This window comes from Artemia franciscana, chromosome 4 (genome assembly GCF_032884065.1).
Source record: "Artemia franciscana chromosome 4, ASM3288406v1, whole genome shotgun sequence".
Classification (NCBI taxonomy): Eukaryota; Metazoa; Arthropoda; class Branchiopoda; order Anostraca; family Artemiidae; genus Artemia; species Artemia franciscana.
The window spans coordinates 56,897,485-56,919,797 of NC_088866.1; the positions used below are offsets into that span (position 1 = coordinate 56,897,485).

Sequence of the window (22,313 nt, forward strand, 5' to 3'; positions counted from 1 at the left end):
AAAAGTAATAGAATCTTGAGAATGACACTATCAGAATTAGCATATCCGACCACCCTACTGTAGAAGTTTCAAGTTCTTATCTACGAAAATGTGGAATTCAATATTTTTTTTTGCCAGAAGACAGATCACAAATGCGTGTTTATTTGATTTTTTGTTTTCCTGTTTTGTTTTGTTTTGTTTTGTGTTTTTTCCAGGGGTGATCGTATCGACCAAGGTCCTAGAATGGTCCTAGAATGTCGCGAGAGGGATCATTCTAACGGAAATGAAAAGTTCTGGTGCCCTTTCTAAGCGACCCAAAAAGTCGGAGGGCACCTAGATCCTCTCCCATGCTCTTTTTTTCGAAATTCACCGGATCAAAATTTTGAGACAGCCATTCTTTTCAGCATAGTCAAAAAACCTAATAACTATGTCTTTGGGGACGACTTAATCCCCCACAGTCCCCGGGGGAGGGGCTGCAAGTTACAAATTTTGACCATAGTTTACATATAGTAATGGCTATCGGGAAGTGTACAGACATTTTTAGGGGGAATTTTTCGAGCTGGGATGGGAATGGGTTGGAGAAGGGGATTAAAGTCGACGATCTTTCCATGGAGGAATTTGTCATGAGGGAAGAAAATTTCCGTGAAGGAGGACAGGATTTTCAAGTATTGTTAAAAAAAGCAATGAGAAAATAAATAAATACAAGTTTTTTCAACTGGAAGTAAGGAGCAACATTAAAACTTAAAACGAACAGAAAATATTATGCATATAAGGGGGTTCGTCTCCTCCATTATACCTTGCTCTTTACACCAAAGTATTTTTAGTAATTTTAACTATTTGTTTTACGGCCTTTGTGATTCAGGGGTCCCAAATAATTGGGATGAAATTCAAGCTTTAGCGTAAAGAGCGAGGTATTGACGGGGGGGCGAAACCCCTCATATACGTAATAAAATATACAAATATAAAAGTTCGTTATGTAAGTTAATTCGTAAGTTACGTTAAAAAAAAAGTTCGTAAAAAAAAGTTCTAGTTGTATTTTTAAGTAACCAAAAATCGGAAAGTAGCTAGGCCTCCTCCCCCACCCCTTTTTTTCAAAATCGTCCGATCAAAACTATGAGAGAGCCATTTAGCCAAAAAAAATATTGATATGCAAATTTCGTTTAAAATATTCATGTGCGGTGAGCCAAAATAAAAACAGGTATGATTTCAAAAACGTTAAGAAATCAAATAAAAAAACAAGGTTTTTTAACTGCAAGTAAGGAGCGACATTAAAACTTAGAACGAACAGAAGTTATTCCGTATATGAAAGGGGATGTCCCCTCCTCAACACCTTGCTCTTTACGCTAAAGTTTGTTGATATATTTTTTCAAGTATAGTTGTGAGAAAAAGTCAAACTTTAGCGTCAAGAGTGAGGCGTTGAGGAGGGGACAACCCCTTTCATATACGGAATAATTTCTTTTAGTTTTAAGTTTTAATGTCACTCCTTACTTGCAGTTAAAATAAAACTTTTTCTTTTTATTTAATTCCAACAGAGGACCGGTATTGTTCTGTTATAGTGCCCATGTTAAGTTATTTATCTAAGTAGCACCTGTTTTGCTGACTAGTCCTTCTGAAATGTCACAAAATATGATGAAAATATGATACTTAAGAAACTTTTTAATACTTTAGAAACAAATTTGGGCTATATATTTCCACACTAGGAGGGTTGAGGGTAAAGTATAACGGGTCTGCATGCAAAATATGTTTGATATAATTATTCTTATATTATGAAGTAAGAATTGTTTTCTAACTTCATTCTGTCCGAATATTCTACCCCTCTCCCTCCCCTAATGGGCAAATATATAGCTCAAATATTATATTTCCCATATCTTCTGTCATTTATCTTTATCTTGCCTCACACTAAGTTGAAAGAAAGCAACGAAGAAACTGCTTCGACAGTGCGTCAATGAATGAAGAACTTGACGTAGGCAACAGTACTAAAGAACTTATATAAACAACGTAAGCACCGGGCAACGTGCATAACTGAGCAAATTTACAGTGAGGAAAAGTTTAAGGAAAAAACAAAAAAATTAAAATGGCGTCACAAAAAACTGTTTTTTTATTATTTTTTTTTTGCTTGTTTATATTTAGCAAGGGCCCTTTTAAATAAAAATCTAAATATTACTCTTGGAGATATCCTAACTTAGGATATTTGAAATTAATAAAAAAAAAAAATTGGTAATAGAATCTGCGACCATAAAATTGACCTCTGGCACCGTCAGGGATCGAACCTCGAGTCCCACAATTGGAAGAACAAGTTACATCCGCTACACCAGTACCAGAGTAATCAGTAGAATTGTTTTAAAAGGTTGTGATAACTCGACGAATCTTAATTTGCTCATTAATTACTTCTTATTGTCCTGTAGGTTCAAATCTTAACATCGGCACCGGCAGTGGAGGGGGAAGGAGGGCGGCGCCCCTCCCCTGGAAATGTGGGACTGTAAAGTAATTATAAGGAAACCAAAAAAAAGAGAGCAGAATAGGGAAAACCATAGAAAATTGTGGGTTACCCCATTGTTGACTGCTTGCCAATAGATTTTGACACTTAATAACGCAAATATAAGTTCTAATTTGTGATTGAGTGACCCCTTTACAGTTTTCAACAACCATCTTTTTTTTATATATATGATTTGGCTGATGTAAATAAAAGAAAATTAATACCCCATTGTTGGCCGCTTGCCAATAGATTTTGACATTTAATAACGAAAATATAAGTCCTAATTTGAGATTGAGTGAAAAAAAAAATTCATTAAAACCTCCATAGTAATGAATGGTAAGTAAAGAACAATCCTTGTCAATAAAGAAAGTATAAGAGCCTAACTATTGATAACTTTCAATCAAAGAATTAGCTTTTTATAGTGATCCTACATATTTATTTGTTTATTAGTAATTAGAGTAGTTATTAGCATAAGAAAGTTCGTATAATTACAGAAATTTTGGTAATTATAGCTATAAGGGGTAATTTCGGTAAAAAATATGCCGTCAGCTTTTGCTTGCATTGCAAGAGCACCCATGAGCTGATATATGAAGCCATTATAATCAGATAGGCTCCCTTTGAACGGAATGTTGGGAATTTCTGTGTTTTTCCCCCTGAACAGATACGTTTTTACGTTTTATAATCATTTTTATTCAGGAGTCATTATATTTATCTAGTTGTCTTCCTCCTTTTTCTAGTGATAAATCCTTCTTGACAACAAGGAGCATTTTGTATATTACGCAATCCTTGCCCCGGAGCTGTAGGAGGCTGGATGTACTACTATCAGACATCTTGACCTTTTTAAAATACTGATCTGTATATTGGGGAGAAGGGATTCAAAAAGACAAGGGAAACTTGTTGCATTTCTAACACTCTTCGTCATTCCCTGAAAGTTTCAACTTAGTAAGTTTCAACTCGCGAGAGACACTTTTTCCAGGCAACTCCGAATGGCATAGAAAAAATAATAAGAAGGAATAGTAACAGATATCGAGAAAAAAAAAATCACCCCTGCGATTTATTTAGTGTTGAATTGTGATTTATTTATTTTTGAGTTTGATCATTCATTCATTGAACATCTTAAGCCGGATAAGCTCTCACAAAGTTTTTGCCAAAACAAGAATCAGAATTGACAAAACAAGAATCAGAAAACAAGGTTTACAAGTGGTTGAAAGCATTAAAATACAAGAGCTAAGAGCTCATATGGCACTTGTGACGAGGCGAGAAGAGCTAAGAGCCAAGAGATCATATGGTATAAGCTCTAACAAAATTCTATGAATCAACAGATTGATTTAAAAAGGAAAATAAGAGGCTTAATGCCGGTCAAGATTTAAAATAAGAGCTCTGAGTCACAAAGTCCTTCTAAATATCAAAATTCATTAAGATCCGATCACCCACTCGTAAGTTATAAATCCCTAATTTTTTCTAATTTTTCCTCTCCCTTTTGCCCCCCAGATGGTCGAATCTGGGAAAACGACTTTATCAAGTCAAATTGTGCAGCTCCCTGACACGCCTACCAATTTTCATCGCCCTAGCACGTCCAGAAGCACCGAACTCGCCAAATCACTGAACCCCTCTCCCCAACTCCCCCAAAGAGAGCGAATCCAGTACGATTCTGTCAATCACGTATCAAGGACATTTGTTTATTCTATCCACCAAGCTTCATCCCGATTCCTCCACTCCAAGTGTTTTTCCAAGATTTCCCCCTCCAACTCCCCCCAATGTCAAAAGATCTGGTCGGGATTTGAAATAAGAGCTCTGAGACATGAATTCCTTCTAAAAATCAAATTTCATTACGATTCGATCATCTATTCGTAAGATAAAAATACCCCAATTCTCATGTTTTCCAAGAATTCCGGTGTCCCCCTCCAACTCCCCCGAATGTCACAGGATCTGGTCGAAATTTGAAATTACAACTTTAAAGCACAAGATCCTTCTAAATATCAAATTTCATTAAGATATGGTACCCCTTTCGTAAGTTACAAATACCTCAATTTTCAAAATCACCCCCCCCCCCCCCCAATTCCACCAAAGAGAGCAGATCCGGTCCGGTTATGTCATTCACGTATCTTAGACAGGTTTCTATTCTTCCCATCCAGTTTTATCCTAATCTCACCGCTTTAAGTATTCTCTAAGATTTCCGCCCCCCCCCCAACTGCCCCCCCCCCAATTACGCTTGATACGGTTAAGATTTAAAATAAGAGATCTGAGTTACAAGGTCCTTCTAAATATGAAGTTTCATGAAGATCCGATCACTCCTTCGTAAGTTAAAAATACGTCATTTTTTCTTATTTTTCAGAATTCATCCCCCCCCCAATAGAGCGGATCCGTTCCAATTATGTAAATCACGTATGTAAGACTTCTGATTATTTTTCCCACCAGGTTTCATCCCGATCCCTCCAATCTAAGCGTTTTCCATGATTTTAGGTTCCCCCACTCCAAACGTCCCCCAATGTCACCAGATCCGGTCAGGATTTAAAAAAATTGCTTTGAGACACGATATCCTTCTAAATATCAAATTTCATTGGGATCCGATCACCCGTTCGTAAGTTAAAAATACCTAATTTTTTCTAATGTTTCAGAATTAATCCCTCCCCCAACTACCCCAAAGAGAGCGGATCCGTTCCGTTTATGTCAATCATGTATCCAGGACTTGTGCTTATTTTTCCCACCAAGTTTCATCCCGATCCCTCCACTCTAAGTGTTTTCCAAGTTTTAGGTTTCCCCCTCCCAACTCCCCCCAATGTCATCAGATCTGGTCAGGTTTAAAATAAGAGCTCTGAGCCACGATATCCTTCTAAATATCAAATTTCATTGAGATCCGATCCCCACAAATGGTCAAATTGGGAAAACGACTATTTCTAATTTAAGCTGGTCATGTCCCTGATACGCCTGCCAAATTTCATCGTCTTAGCTTACCTGGAAGTGCCTAAAGTAGCAAAACCGGGACCGACAGACCGACAGACAGACCGACAGACCGACAGAATTGGCGATTGCTATATGTCACTTGGTTAATACCAAGTGCCATAAAAACACAACATGAGCTCTATGATTCAAAGTCATCTGTTAATATATGAATTAAATCAAGCTGATGGACTGTGATGCAAAAGTCAAGAACCATGGCTAATTGGAAAAGATAGCCAACACAGATAGTCTGATTGAGAGGCAAAACTAGCATAAGCCTTTGTCAGAATTGCATAGAAATGATGTCATTTAACTTGTTGATAGAGTCTATCATCAATCCATCTTAGGGCAGAACTAAGGAAGATGGCCATGAAATAAAGATATTTCAAGTATATAGTATAGATAGTTTATGGACAGGAAAAAGAAAAGAAGAAAAATACAAATGTGGTGAAGTCAAAGTTGGGGGGAGATTCTGGGAGTCAAACTGAATATTGAAACCATGCCTTCAAATGGCTCATGGAAACTCATAGACCATTTGAATTATCTTGGTAGGCGTGTCAGGGAGCTGCACAATTTGAATTGATAAAGTCGTTTTCCCAGATTCGACCATCTGGGGGGCAAAAGGGAGAGGAAAAATTAAAAAAAATTAGGGATTTATAACTTACGAGTGGGTGATCGGATCTTAATGAATTTTGATATTTAGAAGGACTTTGTGACTCAGAGCTCTTATTTTAAATCTTGACCGTCATTAAGCCTCTTATTTTCCTTTTTAAATCAATCTGTTGATTCAAGAATTTTGTTAGAGCTTATACCATATGATCTCTTGGCTCTTAGCTCTTCTCGCCTTGTCACAAGTGCCATATGAGCTCTTAGCTCTTGTATTTTAATGCTTTCAACCACTTGTAAACCTTGTTTTCTGATTCTTGTTTTGTCAATTCTGATTCTTGTTTTGGCAAAAACTTTGTGAGAGCTTATCCGGCTTAAGATGTTCAATGAATGAATGATCAAACTCAAAAATAAATAAATCACAATTCAACACTAAATAAATCGCAGGGGTGATTTTTTTTTCTCGATATCTGTTAGTATTCCTTCTTATTATTTTTTCTATGCCATTCGGAGTTTCTACCGCCTGTAATCTACCGCCTGTGTTTTTTCTACCGCCTGTAATCATACAGCCAGTCCCAAGCCTGGATAAAGGAGGAGGGTTTGGCGGCAGACTAGCAGCCTGCCCCTGGAAAAAAGATTTGCCATAGAACCGTCTAATTGAGAGCCAACATGATACCGACTATGCAACCTGCCGACGACTTTGGACTGCCCCCGGACCCCTTGACGACGAATTCGGACCGCCCCCGGACACGATTTTTGAAAACGAATTGCGAAATTAAACTTGGTTTTTGGAACGTAAGGACCATGGTTCAACTTTCTAAAACAGAACAGGTTGTGAATGAGATGGACAATTATGGCCTTGACATCCTAGCTCTGTCGGAAGTCCGTTGGACTGGTACAGGTAGTCAAACCCTCAAGAAGGGATCCACAATCCTGCACAGTGGCACCGAAAAAAAGAAAGAAGCAGGCGTCGCCATAATGCTGTCGAAATCTGCGTCCAGAGCCCTAACGAAATGGACGCCTATAAATGAGAGGATCATCGTGGCACGGTTCACAGGTCGCCAAGCTAAGTTAACGGTAGTCGCATGTTACGCACCAACTAATGAGGCAGACGATACCACAAAAGATAACTTCTACAACACCCTACAAGCTGTCGCCAAGGATATCCCCAGCCACGATCTCGTCTGCTTTGTTGGTGACTTCAACGCCAAGGTGGGGAGCGACAAGTCCTATTGTCCTGAGGTTCTTGGGAGACAAGGCCTCGGCGAAATAAATGAGAATGGGATACTGTTAGTTGACTTCGCATTAACAAATGACCTTATCATCGGAGGAACCCAGTTTCAGCATAAAACTATCCACAAATACTCATGGAACTCGCCTGATGGTCGAACCCACAACCAGATTGACCATATCTTGATCAACAAAAAGTGGAAGTCAAGCCTTCAAGATGTAAGAGCCTACAGAGGAGCCGACGTCGCCTCAGACCACGCCTTGATGATTGCAAAGCTGTCCCTCAAACTGAAAGCCACAAAAAAATCCCAAACCAAAGAGAAACCTGCCTACGACTCTGAAAAGCTCTCAAACGCAGCAGTTCGTCATAGGTTCAATATACAGCTTACAAACAGGTTTGAGAGCTTGGCCCTAGATTTGGATAGAGAAGCCACTGTGGAGACAACCTGGGCCACCCTAAAAGAAGCCTACAACCAGACAGCAATAGAAACAATTGGGCACAAAAAAAGACCCAAAGACGAGTGGTTATCCGATAAGACATGGACCCTTATCGAAGAGCGTCGGAAACTAAAACAACGTCTTCTAAATGATGGAGATAACAGCGACACAGTCTTGAGTAACCAGCTGTATCGATACCAAGACAAGCTGGTGAAAAAGAGCGCAAGGGGAGATAAACGGAACTTTCTAGAACAAAAGGCAGCTATGGCAGAAGAAGCGGCCAAGCGCGGCGATTCCAGAGCCGTCTATAAAATCACCAATGAAATCATCGGGAAACGTCGCAACCTAAATGGACCAGGAAAAGACGGAAACGGGAAGACAGTCACAGCCCCCGATGAAATCTCTGAAGTTTGGGCCCAACACTTCGAGAAAGTTCTCAACCGACCTAGTCCTCCGAACACAGCAGATATCCCCACAACCCCATTCCTGGAACTTCAAATCAATACGGAAGAACCGTCAACCGAAGAACTGGTACAAGCCGCTCGCAAACTGAAGAACGGCAGAGCTCCAGGAAGCGACAGGATATCAGCAGAAATGATTAAAGCCTCTTTAGGCGCTTGCATAACTGTGTGGATCACATTCTTTGCATGTATATGGAAATCAGAGAAAGTCCCCGAAGAATGGAGAAAAAGCACACTCATCAAGCTTTTTAAGAAAGGAGATGCAGCAAAATGCGATAACTGGAGGGGCATCAGTCTCCTTTCTATCCCGGGGAAACTATTCTCACAGATAATCCTTCGTCGCATCCAGACAGCCTTAGATAAGCACTTGCGAGACGAGCAACATGGCTTCCGCCCATCCCGCTCCTGCTCCGACCTTATATATGTCCTACGCATGATGATCGAGGAATGCAATGAATGGAGGCAAAAGATGTACCTTGTCTTTGTGGATTTCGAAAAAGCCTTCGATTCAATACACCGAGATTCGCTGTGGAATATCCTCCAATATTACGGCATTCCAGAAAAACTTGTATCCTTGATCATTGCCCTATATGAAAACACCGAGTGCTGCGTTCGGACCCACGAAGGAAATACAAGGTATTTCCATATCATGTCCGGTGTCAAACAGGGGTGTGTCCTCTCCCCCTTGCTTTTTGTCCTTGTAATCGATTATGTGCTCCGAGACTGCACGGGGTTTGGTATCCAAATCTGCGACAACAAACGACTAGCAGATCTTGATTTCGCCGACGACATCACCCTGATGGAAGCAAACAAGGAAAGGCTCCAGGATCTTCTCGAAGCAATCCGAGAGAAAGCGAGTCTTTTGGGACTAAAGATCAACTCGAACAAAACAAAAAGCATGGCAACGAGCGACTCACCACTGGGCTTAAAGTGCGGGGACAATACAGTAGAGCAGGTAGTGGATTTTAGATACCTTGGAAGTACAGTCGAACGAACTGGATCCAGCGAAAAGGAGGTGCAGTCTAGGATTGGACAAGCCAGTGGAGCTTTTAATCGACTAAAGCCAGTGTGGCGATCGAAAAAGTACTCCCTGAAACTGAAAATGAGGCTGTTCAACAGTAACGTCATCTCCGCCCTCCTTTATAGCTGTGAATGTTGGAAACTAAACCAACACCAAGAAAAGAGGATTCTTGCCTTCGAGAACAACTGTCTTCGCAGAATACTGAACATTAACTGGAGAGACCACATAACCAACCAGACTGTTCGGTCTATCTCGCGCCAGCCCCTGGTAACAGATGTCATACGCCAACGAAGATGGCGCTACCTGGGGCATGTTATCCGTATGGCGGGAGATAGACTCCCCAGAACTGTACTGGAGTGGCAACCAGAGGGAACCCGAAGAAGAGGGAAGCCGAAGAATACACTTCGTCGTACGTACCAGCGGGACCTAAAACACATCAATGCGATAGTCCAACCCCAGTGGGAAGACGTCTGGGCAGCAGCACATATGAGGGACGACTGGCGGCTCTTTTTGGATGCCCTGGGTGCCTCTGGCGGCACAGGAGGAACTAAGGTCTAAGGTAAGGATTCGGAGTTGCCTGGAAAAAGTGTCTCTCGCGAGTTGAAACTTACTAAGTTGAAACTTTCAGGGAATGACGAAGAGTGTTAGAAATGCAACAAGTTTCCCTTGTCTTTTTGAATCCCTTCTCCCCAATATACAGATCAGTATTTTAAAAAGGTCAAGATGTCTGATAGTAGTACATCCAGCCTCCTACAGCTCCGGGGCAAGGATTGCGTAATATACAAAATGCTCCTTGTTGTCAAGAAGGATTTATCACTAGAAAAAGGAGGAAGACAACTAGATAAATATAATGACTCCTGAATAAAAATGATTATAAAACGTAAAAACGTATCTGTTCAGGGGGAAAAACACAGAAATTCCCAACATTCCGTTCAAAGGGAGCCTATCTGATTATAATGGCTTCATATATCAGCTCATGGGTGCTCTTGCAATGCAAGCAAAAGCTGACGGCATATTTTTTACCGAAATTACCCCTTATAGCTATAATTACCAAAATTTCTGTAATTATACGAACTTTCTTATGCTAATAACTACTCTAATTACTAATAAACAAATAAATATGTAGGATCACTATAAAAAGCTAATTCTTTGATTGAAAGTTATCAATAGTTAGGCTCTTATACTTTCTTTATTGACAAGGATTGTTCTTTACTTACCATTCATTACTATGGAGGTTTTAATGAATTTTTTTTTTCACTCAATCTCAAATTAGGACTTATATTTTCGTTATTAAATGTCAAAATCTATTGGCAAGCGGCCAACAATGGGGTATTAATTTTCTTTTATTTACATCAGCCAAATCATATATATAAAAAAAAGATGGTTGTTGAAAACTGTAAAGGGGTCACTCAATCACAAATTAGAACTTATATTTGCGTTATTAAGTGTCAAAATCTATTGGCAAGCAGTCAACAATGGGGTAACCCACAATTTTCTATGGTTTTCCCTATTCTGCTCTCTTTTTTTTTGGTTTCCTTATAATTACTTTACAGTCCCACATTTCCAGGGGAGGGGCGCCGCCCTCCTTCCCCCTCCACTGCCGGTGCCGATGTTAAGATTTGAACCTACAGGACAATAAGAAGTAATTAATGAGCAAATTAAGATTCGTCGAGTTATCACAACCTTTTAAAACAATTCTACTGATTACTCTGGTACTGGTGTAGCGGATGTAACTGGTTCTGCCAATTGTTCCTGAGGTTCGATCCCTGACGGTGCCAGAGGTGAATTTTATGGTCGCAGATTCTATTACCAATTTTTTTTTATTAATTTCAAATATCCTAAGTTAGGATATCTCCAAGAGTAATATTTAGATTTTTATTTAAAAGGGCCCTTGCTAAATATAAACAAGCAAAAAAAAAAATAATAAAAAAACAGTTTTTTGTGACGCTATTTTAATTTTTTTGTGTTTTCCTTAAACTTTTCCTCACTGTAAATTTGCTCAGTTATGCACGTTGCCCGGTGCTTACGTTGTTTATATAAGTTCTTTAGTACTGTTGCCTACGTCAAGTTCTTCATTCATTGACTTAGTGTAAACTTAACCACTTAACATGGAAAATTAAGCATGTAGCTAAGTTTTGCCGCTCTAGCTAAGTTTTCTTATCTTTTTGAATTTTCAGGTCAAAACTTTTGCCACCGAGATTGGTCACAAAACGGATTAGAGATGGAGGATCAGATGGACAAGGTAACAATGCTCATATTATTATTCATTTGAAACACCAGGAAAAATTTAAAGAAATTTTATATTTAAGCAAAACAATCAATTTATTTAAAAGAAACGTAAAAAACAGAAAACTTTAGACCTCCACAAAGGCTCTTTTGCCTGCGAGAACGGGAGACTAAGCATAACATTAAATAATAGCACTAAAATTAAACAAAAGAGCAAGAAAAAAAAATAAAATAAAAAAAAAATAAAAAAATAATACTTAAACAACAACAACAACAACAGAAACTACCATGTCAATCAAAATAAAGGAATTAAACAAATTGAAAAGGAAAGTTAGATTGAAAAGGAAAGTTAGAAAAACGAAGGAAAGAGAGAACTAGCTCTCTAGGCATAAGAAGTGGTCGGTTAGCTCTTTTTTAAATTGTCTATAAGAATGACATAGCTGAATTTTAACTGGTAGGGAATTCCATATGGAGGCACAACATGAAACTGGATCTAAATCTGATCTTATGGTTTTGGTTATTTGAATGAAAATATCCCTGTCATTTCTGAGAGAAAAAGAAACACAAGATTCCTTTCGTAGTTCAGAATTTAAGAGATATAATTGTCTGAAGAAGTTAGGGAGGAGTCCATGAAATTACTTAAAATTGAAATAAGAGGAAAAGAAATATGTATGTAAATTAAATGTTGAGCTAGCCTGTCACCTCAGACACTAATTTAATTGCTCTATTATATATTTTGAAAACAGGGATGGTAAAAGAAGAGAATGTCGATAGCCATACTGAAACAGTTTTATTAGATGCTATACCATAAAAATTACGTATTTATGATCATTTTATTAATATTTATAAAAAAAAATCAATGTATATTAAGTAAAGAAAATAATTTAGATTATCCGATTAGTCTGCTATTCTTTTTTGAAATTTGAAAGAAACGCAGAAAGGAACAATTGTAAATCGTTTTGTCATTTTTCTCGAATAACACTGTGTAAAAAAAAAAATTAGCACAAAGTTAATAACATGCAAAAACTCCATGGTTCTGGTAATTCTAGTTGGTAACTCCAGATTCTTGTAAAACGAGATCCGTTAATGTGAACTTCAATAATGTGTTGAACTAAACAAGATTTAACATATTACATTGCAATACCATAGTTAAGAGCAATATATTTTTATAAAAAGTCCTTTTAGTTTAGCTCCTGGCTTGTTTTTATCTAAATGAATTGCCGTTTTTCGCTTTCATTTTCCACTCCAGGATGAACTAGTTTTAATGGTCACGATTTTATTGTAAGTCTTATTTTATATTTATCTCGGATTTGTTGATGACGGGAGTTAAATATAAAGCCGAAATTTTCATCTAGAAAAAGAAAATCACTTCTAAAATAATTCCTCTTTGTTCCACCTCTTATTACTTGCACTACAGTATGTATTTTGAATTGTATTTTGTACTGTATTGTATTGAATAATAATAAACTTCTTCTTCTTCTTCTAAACACACATGTGTCTATATATATATATATATATATATATATATATATATATATATATATATATATATCTATATATATAAAAATAAGTTGTCTGTCTGTGGATCTGTGGATCAGGTGACGTCATGTTTCTGTGTCGGCTGACGTCATGAAATTAGTTGTCGTCATTTTTGCTTTGACGGTGACGTCATTCAAGATATTTAAGACATATGTTCACGTAGAAATCTATTAATGTTTAAATTTACAATGACTGATGAACTTACCATGGACTCAAAGACTCAAAGAGTCTATGCCAAAAAACTTGCTGCTGATAGAGAAAGTCAGAAAAGAAAGCGTGCCGAGGAATCAAAAGAACAGCAAGGAAACAGGCTTGAGGCTGATAGAGAAAGAAAGAACAGAAAGCGTGCCGAGGAATCAAAAGAACAGCAAGGAAACAGGCTTGAGGCTGATAGAGAAAGAAAGAACAGAAAGCGTGCCAAGACCAGTGGGTTGGTCCATATTCCCCATTATTATCAAAAACATTTAATGCACACATAAACGTTGAATACTGTAACTCCGTAAAGGCAATCAAATACATATGTAAATACGTCAACAAAGGCAGTGACATGGCAGTTTTTGGCTTGCAGCCCGAAATCAAAGATTTCGACGAAATCGTACAATATCAGGCTGGAAGATACATAAGCAGTAATGAAGCTTCACTTAGCGGTACATTTACAGAATGGTCAACGTGTTTATTTCACGGAAACCAACGTGCAAAAAAGAGCCCTGAATCCACCGGATACAACATTAACAGCTTTTTTTTCGCTTTGCAAAAATGATTCTTTTGCAAAAAAACTGCTGTATACTGAAGTGCCTTCGTATTACACGTGGAATACTAAAAATAAAGTATTTGAACGTCGAAAACAGGGTAAGTCAGTCGACGGCCAACCTACCATCTTCAAAGATACCACGATAGGAAGACTCTACACCGTTCACCCCAATCAACATGAATGCTTCTTTCTACGCCTGCTTTTGGTGAATGTACCCGGTCCGACATCCTTTGAGTATTTGAGAACTGTAAACGGTACTATACATGACACTTACCGTAGTGCATGCCATGCTCTGAATTTATCGGAGAATGACCAACACTGGGATAACTACATCAATGACGCGTGCAAAACGTCAACCCCAATTCAAATTCGTGCATTGTTTGGCATCATTTTAACAACTTGCTCTCCGTCAGCTCCTACAGAGTTATGGGAAAAATATAAGTCAAAAATGTCCGAAGATATACTCCATCGAAAACAGTTAGAGACGTCAGATATGACTTTTGATTTTACATCAGAAATTTATAACTACACATTAGTTATTATAGAAGATTTGTGCGTACGTATGGCAAAGAAACCTCTTCAGGATTTGGGAATGCCTTCACCTAACCGTATCGCTGCTGTTTCGGCATGTGTAGAATTGGATCGTGAACAAAGTTACAGTACGAGTGATCTATTGTCGTATGTACAAAATAACATTTCCAAGTTAACGTCGGAACAAAAAGACATTTATGATACGATAATGCATTGTGTCGATAACAACGTTGGAGAAATTTTCTTTTTGGATGCGCCAGGAGGTACTGGTAAAACGTTTGTGATAAAACTGATTCTGGCATCAATTCGATCAAAAAATGATATAGAGTTGGCAATTGCGTCGTCCGGAATAGCCGCAACATTGCTGCCTGGTGGAAGAACTGCTCATTCCGCTTTGAAATTGCCTCTGAATTTGCATTCTACAGAAACTCCCACGTGCAATATTTCCAAATCATCTGGGATGGGTAAAGTATTGCAGCAATGCAAACTTATTATTTGGGATGAGTGCACAATGGCACACAAAAAATCGCTCGAGGCTCTGGATCAATGCTTGAAAGATTTGAGAGGGAAGTCCGAACCCTTTGGCAGCACATTAATATTGCTTGCGGGAGATTTCAGGCAAACATTACCTATAATACCTAGATCAACTCCTGCAGACGAAATGAAAGCTTGCCTGAAAAATTCTAATTTATGGGCACACGCAAAAATATTAAAATTAACTACAAATATGCGTGTCCGATTGCAAAACGATGACTCTAGTCAAACATTTTCAGATCAGTTGCTGGCAATTGGAAACGGAAAGCTCCCAGTAGACTCAATTTCAGGACGTATACAACTACCTGCTGATTTCTGTAATTTAGTGACGCCCAAAAATGAATTGATTGAAAAAGTATTTCCGAATATTCTAAAAAATTATAGAAATAATAAATGGCTAAGTGAAAGAGCGATTCTCGCACCCAAAAATATAGACGTCCACGAAATCAACAATATTGTTTTGACCAAGATTCGAGACCAGGCAGTCCTTTACAAGTCAGTCGACACAGTTTTGGAACCAAATGAAGCGGTTAATTATCCATCTGAATTTTTAAATTCCATAGATCTTTCAGGGTTTCCACCACACGTGCTACAACTAAAAATAGGCGTACCAATAATACTTCTAAGAAATATCAACCCACCAAAGCTTTGCAATGGCACGCGACTTGCCGTAAAAAAAAACAATGGAAAACCTAATAGAGGCCACAATCTTGACAGGGCCTTTTGAGGGTGAGGCTGTTCTTATTCCTCGCCTCGCATTCCCATGATTCCAACGGATCTGCCTTTTCAATTTAAAAGATTGCAATTCCCAATTCGATTAGCATTTGCAATTACCATTAACAAAGCTCAAGGTCAATCATTAGAAAAATGTGGTATAGATCTTAATACTGATTGTTTTTCCCATGGACAATTGTACGTTGCATGTTCGAGGGTCGATAAACCTGACAATCTATTTATATGCAGCGACAATGGGACAGCGAAGAATGTTGTATATTCGCAAGTTTTACGCAGTTAATTTGTATTGTATCTATCTATCTATATAAAAACGAGTTGTGTGTATGCATGTTTGTTTATTTGTAAAAAGAGCGTTTGCATATGACGTCATTATTAGTACATACGGCTTTGTATATGCACAGACAATGGGAACGCCAAGAATGTTGTATATTCGCAATTTTTACGTAGTTTGAAACACATATACTGCCGAGGAAGCTGCTCAAAGAGTTTATGCCAAAAAACTTGCTGCTGATAGAGAAAGTAAGAAAAGAAAGCGTTCCGAGGAATCACAAGAACAGCAAGAAAACAGACTTGCGGCTAAAGAACGCAAAACCGCGCAGTTAGATGAAAATCCACCTGGACAGCAAGAGTCAAAACATATCAAAACTGAAAATGATAGCGATGATGATTGGGTTTGGGATTTTGACTTTTATAAGGTCATCAATGCCTACCAGATTTAAGTTAAAAAAACAAAGGTTCGTCGATATGTACTTCATAGTGACGTTGAAAAATAAAGCAGAAAAAGAAAACTGAAAAAAGAAAAAAGGTAAAAAACTAAATAAAACTAAAAAGAAAAAACATTCAAAGAGAAATTACAGACCGGGACACAAATGACGACCGAGACAGAGGGAATATAAGTGACGACCGGGAACCTCAAAGAGAAATTACAGACTGGGACACCCGGACACAAATCACGACCGGGACACAGGGAATATAAATGACGACCGGGACACAGGGACACAACTACAACGGGGACGCCGGGGGCACAGGCGGGATTTATAAATGACGACCGGGACACAGGGATTGTTCGAATAGAAATTACAGACCGGGACACCGGGACACAAATGACGACCGGGACACCCGGACACAGGGAATATAAATGACGACCGGGACACTCAAAGAGAAATTACAAACTGGGACACCGGGACACAAATGACGACCGGGACACAGGGAATATAAATGACGACCGGGACACAGGGACACATCATTAGAATAATGAGGTATAGATCTGAATACGGATTGTTTTTCCCATGGACAATTATATGTTGCATGTTCAAGAGTCAGTAAACCTGACAATCTATTTATATGCACAGACAATGGGACAGCGAAGAATGTTGTATATTCGCATGTTTTACGTAGTTAAAAACATATATTTATATCTATCTCTATTCACAGGTGGGACACAGGGACACAACTACAATGGCGCGTAACTAATATGGCGCGTAACGACTTACGCGCGCGGGGGCGCTTGGGGGGGCGCGAAGCGCCCCCAACAGCTAGTATATATCTATCTATATAAAAATAAGTTGTCTGTCTGTGGATCTGTGGATCAGGTGACGTCATGTTTCTGTGTCGGCTGACGTCATGAAATTAGTTGTCGTCATTTTTGCTTTGACGGTGATGTCATTCAAGATATTTAAGACATATGTTGACGTAGAAATCTATTAATGTTTAAGTTTACAATGACTGATGAACTTACAATGGCAAAAGAGGAACTACCAGAGCAACGCGAAAGCAGACTTGCTGCTAAAAGAGAAAGTGAAAAAAGAAGGCGTGCCGAGGAATCAAAAGAACAGCAAGGAAACAGGCTTGAGGCTGATAGAGAAAGAAAGAACAGAAAGCGTGCCGAGGAATCAAAAGAACAGCAAGGAAACAGGCTTGAGTCTTATAGAGAAAGAAAGAACAGAAAGCGTGCCGAGGAACTACCAGAGCAACGCGGAAGCAGACTTGCTGCTAAAAGAGAAAGTGAAAAAAGAAGGCGTGCCGAGGAATTACAAGAACAGCAAGAAATCAGGCTTGCTGCTGATAGAGAAAGTAAGAAAAGAAAGCGTGCCGAGGAATCACAAGAACAGCAAGAAATCAGGCTTGCTGCTGATAGAGAAAGTAAGAAAAGAAAGCGTGCCGAGGAATCAGAGCAACCTGAAAGTTATCGCCTGGCATTCAGGTACAACCCAGTCGATGATTATAGCTTGAGTAGATGTGTTCAAATCGGGACAATGTCTAAAATTTGTCCCTATTGCAAGGCCTTGAAATTCAATGGTGAAACAATGGGAATGTGTTGCGCCTCAGGAAAAGTTAAACTTCCTCTATTGGCTGCACCACCAGAGCCATTGAAGACTTTCCTTACTGGAACTACGTCAGAATCTAATTGTTTTTTGTCAAAAATCAGAAAATACAACTCATGTTTCCAAATGACGTCGTTTGGAGCCCAAATCGAAAATCCAGATCAATTTATGTCTACTTTCAAAGTAAAAGGGCAAATTTATCATAGAGCAGGGTCCCTTCTACCATTCTCAGGCGAGAATCATAAATTTTTACAATTGTACTTCATCAGTGATAGAAATTCTGAATTGAATGCACGTTGCGAAATTTCTCCCAACGTTGAAAGGACAATCGTTTCCCAATTGCAACATCTTTTCCACGAAAATAATAATTTAGTGCGTCTGTTCAAAACAGCCATCGATTTGATGCCTACTGATACGCATAAAATTGTTATTTCCGCTGACAAAACGCCTCCTGGCCAACATGTGCGTAGATACAATGCTCCAACTATCGACGAAGTGGCAATCGTTATGGTCGGTGATCAGTTTTTACCTCGAGATATTATTCTTCATAAGCGAAACGCTCAGTTGTTAAGAATTGCTGAAACTCATCGATGCTACGATGCCCTACAATATCCTATCATTTTTTTTGGATGGAGCCGACGGCTATCACTTTAATATTAAATTGATAAATCCAGCCACTAACAAAGAAATGAATAAGAAATGCAGTGTAATGCATTATTATTCCTATAGACTAATGATTCGGCAGGATGAAGAAAATTATATTTTAAAATGCCGTGAATTGTTTCACCAATTCGTCGTTGAACCAAATGAAGCGGTTAATTATCCATCTGAATTTTTAAATCCCATAGATCCTTCAGGGTTTCCGCCACACGTGCTACAACTAGAAATAGGCGTACCAATAATACTTTTAAGAAATATCAACCCACCAAAGCTTTGCAATGGCACGCGACTTGCCGTAAAAAAAACAATGGAAAACCTAATAGAGGCCACAATCTTGACAGGGCCTTATGAGGGTGAGGCTGTTCTTATTCCTCGCATTCCCATGATTCCAACGGATCTGCCTTTTCAATTTAAAAGATTGCAATTCCCAATTCGATTAGCATTTGCAACCACCATCAACAAAGCTCAAGGGCAATCACTAGAAAAATGCGGTATAGATCTTAATACAGATTGCTTTACCAATGTAAAATTGTATGTTGCATCTTTGAGGGTCTGTAAACCTGACAATCTATTTATACGCACAGACAATGGGACAGCAAAGACTGTTGTATATTCACAAGTTTTACGTAGTTAATTTGTTTTGTATCTATCTATCTATCTATCTATATAAAAACGAGTTGTGTGTATGCATGTTTGTTTGTTTGTAAAAAGAGCGTTTGCATATGACGTCATTATTAGTACATACGGCTTTGTATATGGACAGACAATGGGAAAGCCAAGAATGTTGTATATTCGCAATTTTTACGTAGTTTGAAACACATATATAAATCTATCTATATTCACAGGTGGGACACAGGGACACAATCTATATATATAAAAATAAGTTGTCTGTCTGTCTGTGGATCAGGTGACGTCATGTTTCTGTGTCGGCTGACGTCATGAAATTAGTTGTCGTCATTTTGCTTTGACGGTGACGTCATTCAAGATATTTAAGACATATGTTCACGTAAAAATCTATTAATGTTTAAGTTTACAATGACTGATGAACTTACCATGGCAAAAGCCGATGAAGATGCTCAAAGAGTCTATGCCAAAAAACTTGCTGCTGATAGAGAAAGTAAGAAAAGAAAGCGTGCCGAGGAATCACAAGAACAGCAAGAAAACAGGCTTGCAGCTGATAGAGAAAGTAAGAAAAGAAAGCGTGCCGAGGAATCACAAGAACAGCAAGAAAACAGGCTTGCGGCTAAAGAACGCAAAACCGCGCAGTTAGATGAAAATCCACCTGGAAAGCGAGAGTCAAAACATATCAAAACTGAAAATGGTAGCGATGATGATTGGGTTTGGGATTTTGACTTGGATAAGGTCATCAATGCCTACCAGATTTAAGTTAAAAAACAAAGGTTCGGCGATATGTACTTCATAGTGACGCTGAAAAATAAAGAAGAAAAAAAAACTGAAAAAATGTAAAAAACCAAAAAAAAAACTAAAAAGAAAAAACACTCAAAGATAAATTACAGACCAGGACACAAATGACGACCGACACAGAGGGAATATAAATGACGACCAGGAACCTCAAAGAAAAATTACAGACTGGGACACCCGGACAAAAATCACGACCGGGAATATAAATGACGACCGGGACGCAGGGACACAACTACAACGGGGACGCCGGGGGCAGAGGCGGGATATATAATTGACGACTGAGACACAGGGATTGTTTGAATAGAAATTACAGACCGGGACACCGGGACACAAATGACGACCGGGACAATGGGACACAGGGAATATAAATGACGACCGGGACACTCAAAGAGAAAATACAAACTGGGACACCAGGATACAAATGACGACCGGGACACAGGGAATATAAATGCTATTTATATGCACAGACAATGGGACAGCGAAGAATGTCGTATATTCGCATGTTTTACGTAGTTAAAAATATATATTTATATCTATCTCTATTCTCAGGTGGGACACAGGGACACAGCTACAATGGCGCGTAACTAATATGGCGCGTAACGACTTACGCGCGGGGGGGGGGGGGCTTGGGGGGCGCGAAGCGCCCCACCAACTAGGTGTTGGGGTGGCGCGAAGCGAGTTGTGTGAATGCATGTTTGTTTGTTTGTAAAAAGAGCGTTTGTATATGACGTCATTATTAGTACATAAGGCTTTGTATATGCACAGACATATAAATATAAATGCTATTTATATGCACAGACAATGGGACAGCGAAGAATGTTGTATATTCGCATGTTTTACGTAGGTAAAAATGTATATTTATATCTATCTCTATTCACAGGTGGGACACAGGGACACAGCTACAATGGCGCGTAACTAATATGGCGCGTAACGACTTACGCGCGCGGGGGGGCTTGGGGGGGTGCGAAGCGCCACCCCAACAGCTAGTATATATATATATATATATATATATATATATATATATATATATATATATATATATATATATATATATATATATATATATATATAAATATATGTATGTATATATATATATATATATATATATATATATATATATATATATATATATATATATATATATATATATATATATATATATATATATATATATATATATATTTATATATATATATATATATATATATATATATTGATAATCTTTAGCTAATTCAAAATATTCTTAACACAGTAAAAAAAAAAATCGCTTTTAGCTATTTAAGATGGAGGTAATGGGCCTTGATGGCCTGAGCCTCGATTTAAGGATAGAGGGTCCACCTCCACCCCTTTTAATGATAATTGCTAAGCAAGAAAAGTTGGTTAATTCGTATATTTTGAATTACTATTAACTATTTTACCACTTCTGCGGCTATTACCATTGAAACTACGTGAAGCATGCATATCTGTCTAGCCCTATACGGATTATTGTAAAATATTCATTGAACTAACTATAGGGATAAGGCGTATTATCATTTTCTATCTCATCAATTGTCTTAGCAATATAATAAAACTCGAATCAAATAGTTTTTCATCTTTACATTAAGGTTTTTTTTTTTTTTTTTTTTTTTTTTTTTACTAAAGAACTGATCGATTCTAAAGCTCAAATAAAAGAAAAAGCTTTTTAATGCTCAAGATATTCCAAAAAGATGTTTTTTTTAGTTAAATAAGAAAATTCACCGTGAAGACTTAACACTGATGTGTTGAATTAATTGGCTGTGTGGTAATTGGTGACATAAAAAAATGGTCAAGCCCTGTAAATCTCTGTAAAAATCTGAAGCTGGGAAATACCCCAAAATCGCACTTAAACTCCAGAATAAACGCTAGAATTTTATCCCAAATATAGAACAAAAAACTTTGATTTCGAATGGGATTTTAAAGGCATTTTACTGTACGTGCTGACTTGCTAAAAATGGAGATCAGGTTTAAAGTTGCTTTATACTTCAGTTTCGCCCTTCCCACCCACCCACTAAAAAATAACAACAATATACTCGTAAAAGCCAAATTTTCTGGAAAAGCCCAAAAATACTCTTTTCTTCAACAATGCTATTGAATTTTGTTTTGCACCTTATCTTACATACACAGTGTTTCACCTTACGACGTCAGCCAAAACTTCTGCCAAAGTCTAGTAAGCCAAAACTTCTTAGGCAGGCTGAAATCGAGCCAAGAGTCCAAAACATTCTTTTTTTTGCGATTGATGTTACACTGAGAATTCATACGCATTATTTTTACGCATTAGAAACCATAAAACATTAGAAATTGTTGTTTCTGTTTGTGTTTGGAGTTGTGAGAAATCTTTGAAAGGCATTTCTTGTAAATTCAATCTATACAGGGTGCTCTGGCTCAGACCTACTTTGCCCCAGTCCTTGTCGCCCCCACGTTA

The 22,313-nt window shown here is 38.2% G+C and overlaps 1 protein-coding gene across 1 annotated transcript in view; it reads left to right on the forward strand.

Moving 5' to 3' along the window:
- Window positions 1–22,313, forward strand: part of LOC136025797 (mitogen-activated protein kinase kinase kinase 4-like) — a 131,618-nt gene that overhangs the window by 36,903 nt on the left and 72,402 nt on the right. Inside the window, exon 3 of the mRNA XM_065701787.1 lies at window positions 11,329–11,393. Within this exon, the coding sequence (XP_065557859.1) occupies window positions 11,329–11,393 (65 nt within the window). The remainder of the gene's footprint in view (window positions 1–11,328; window positions 11,394–22,313) is intronic.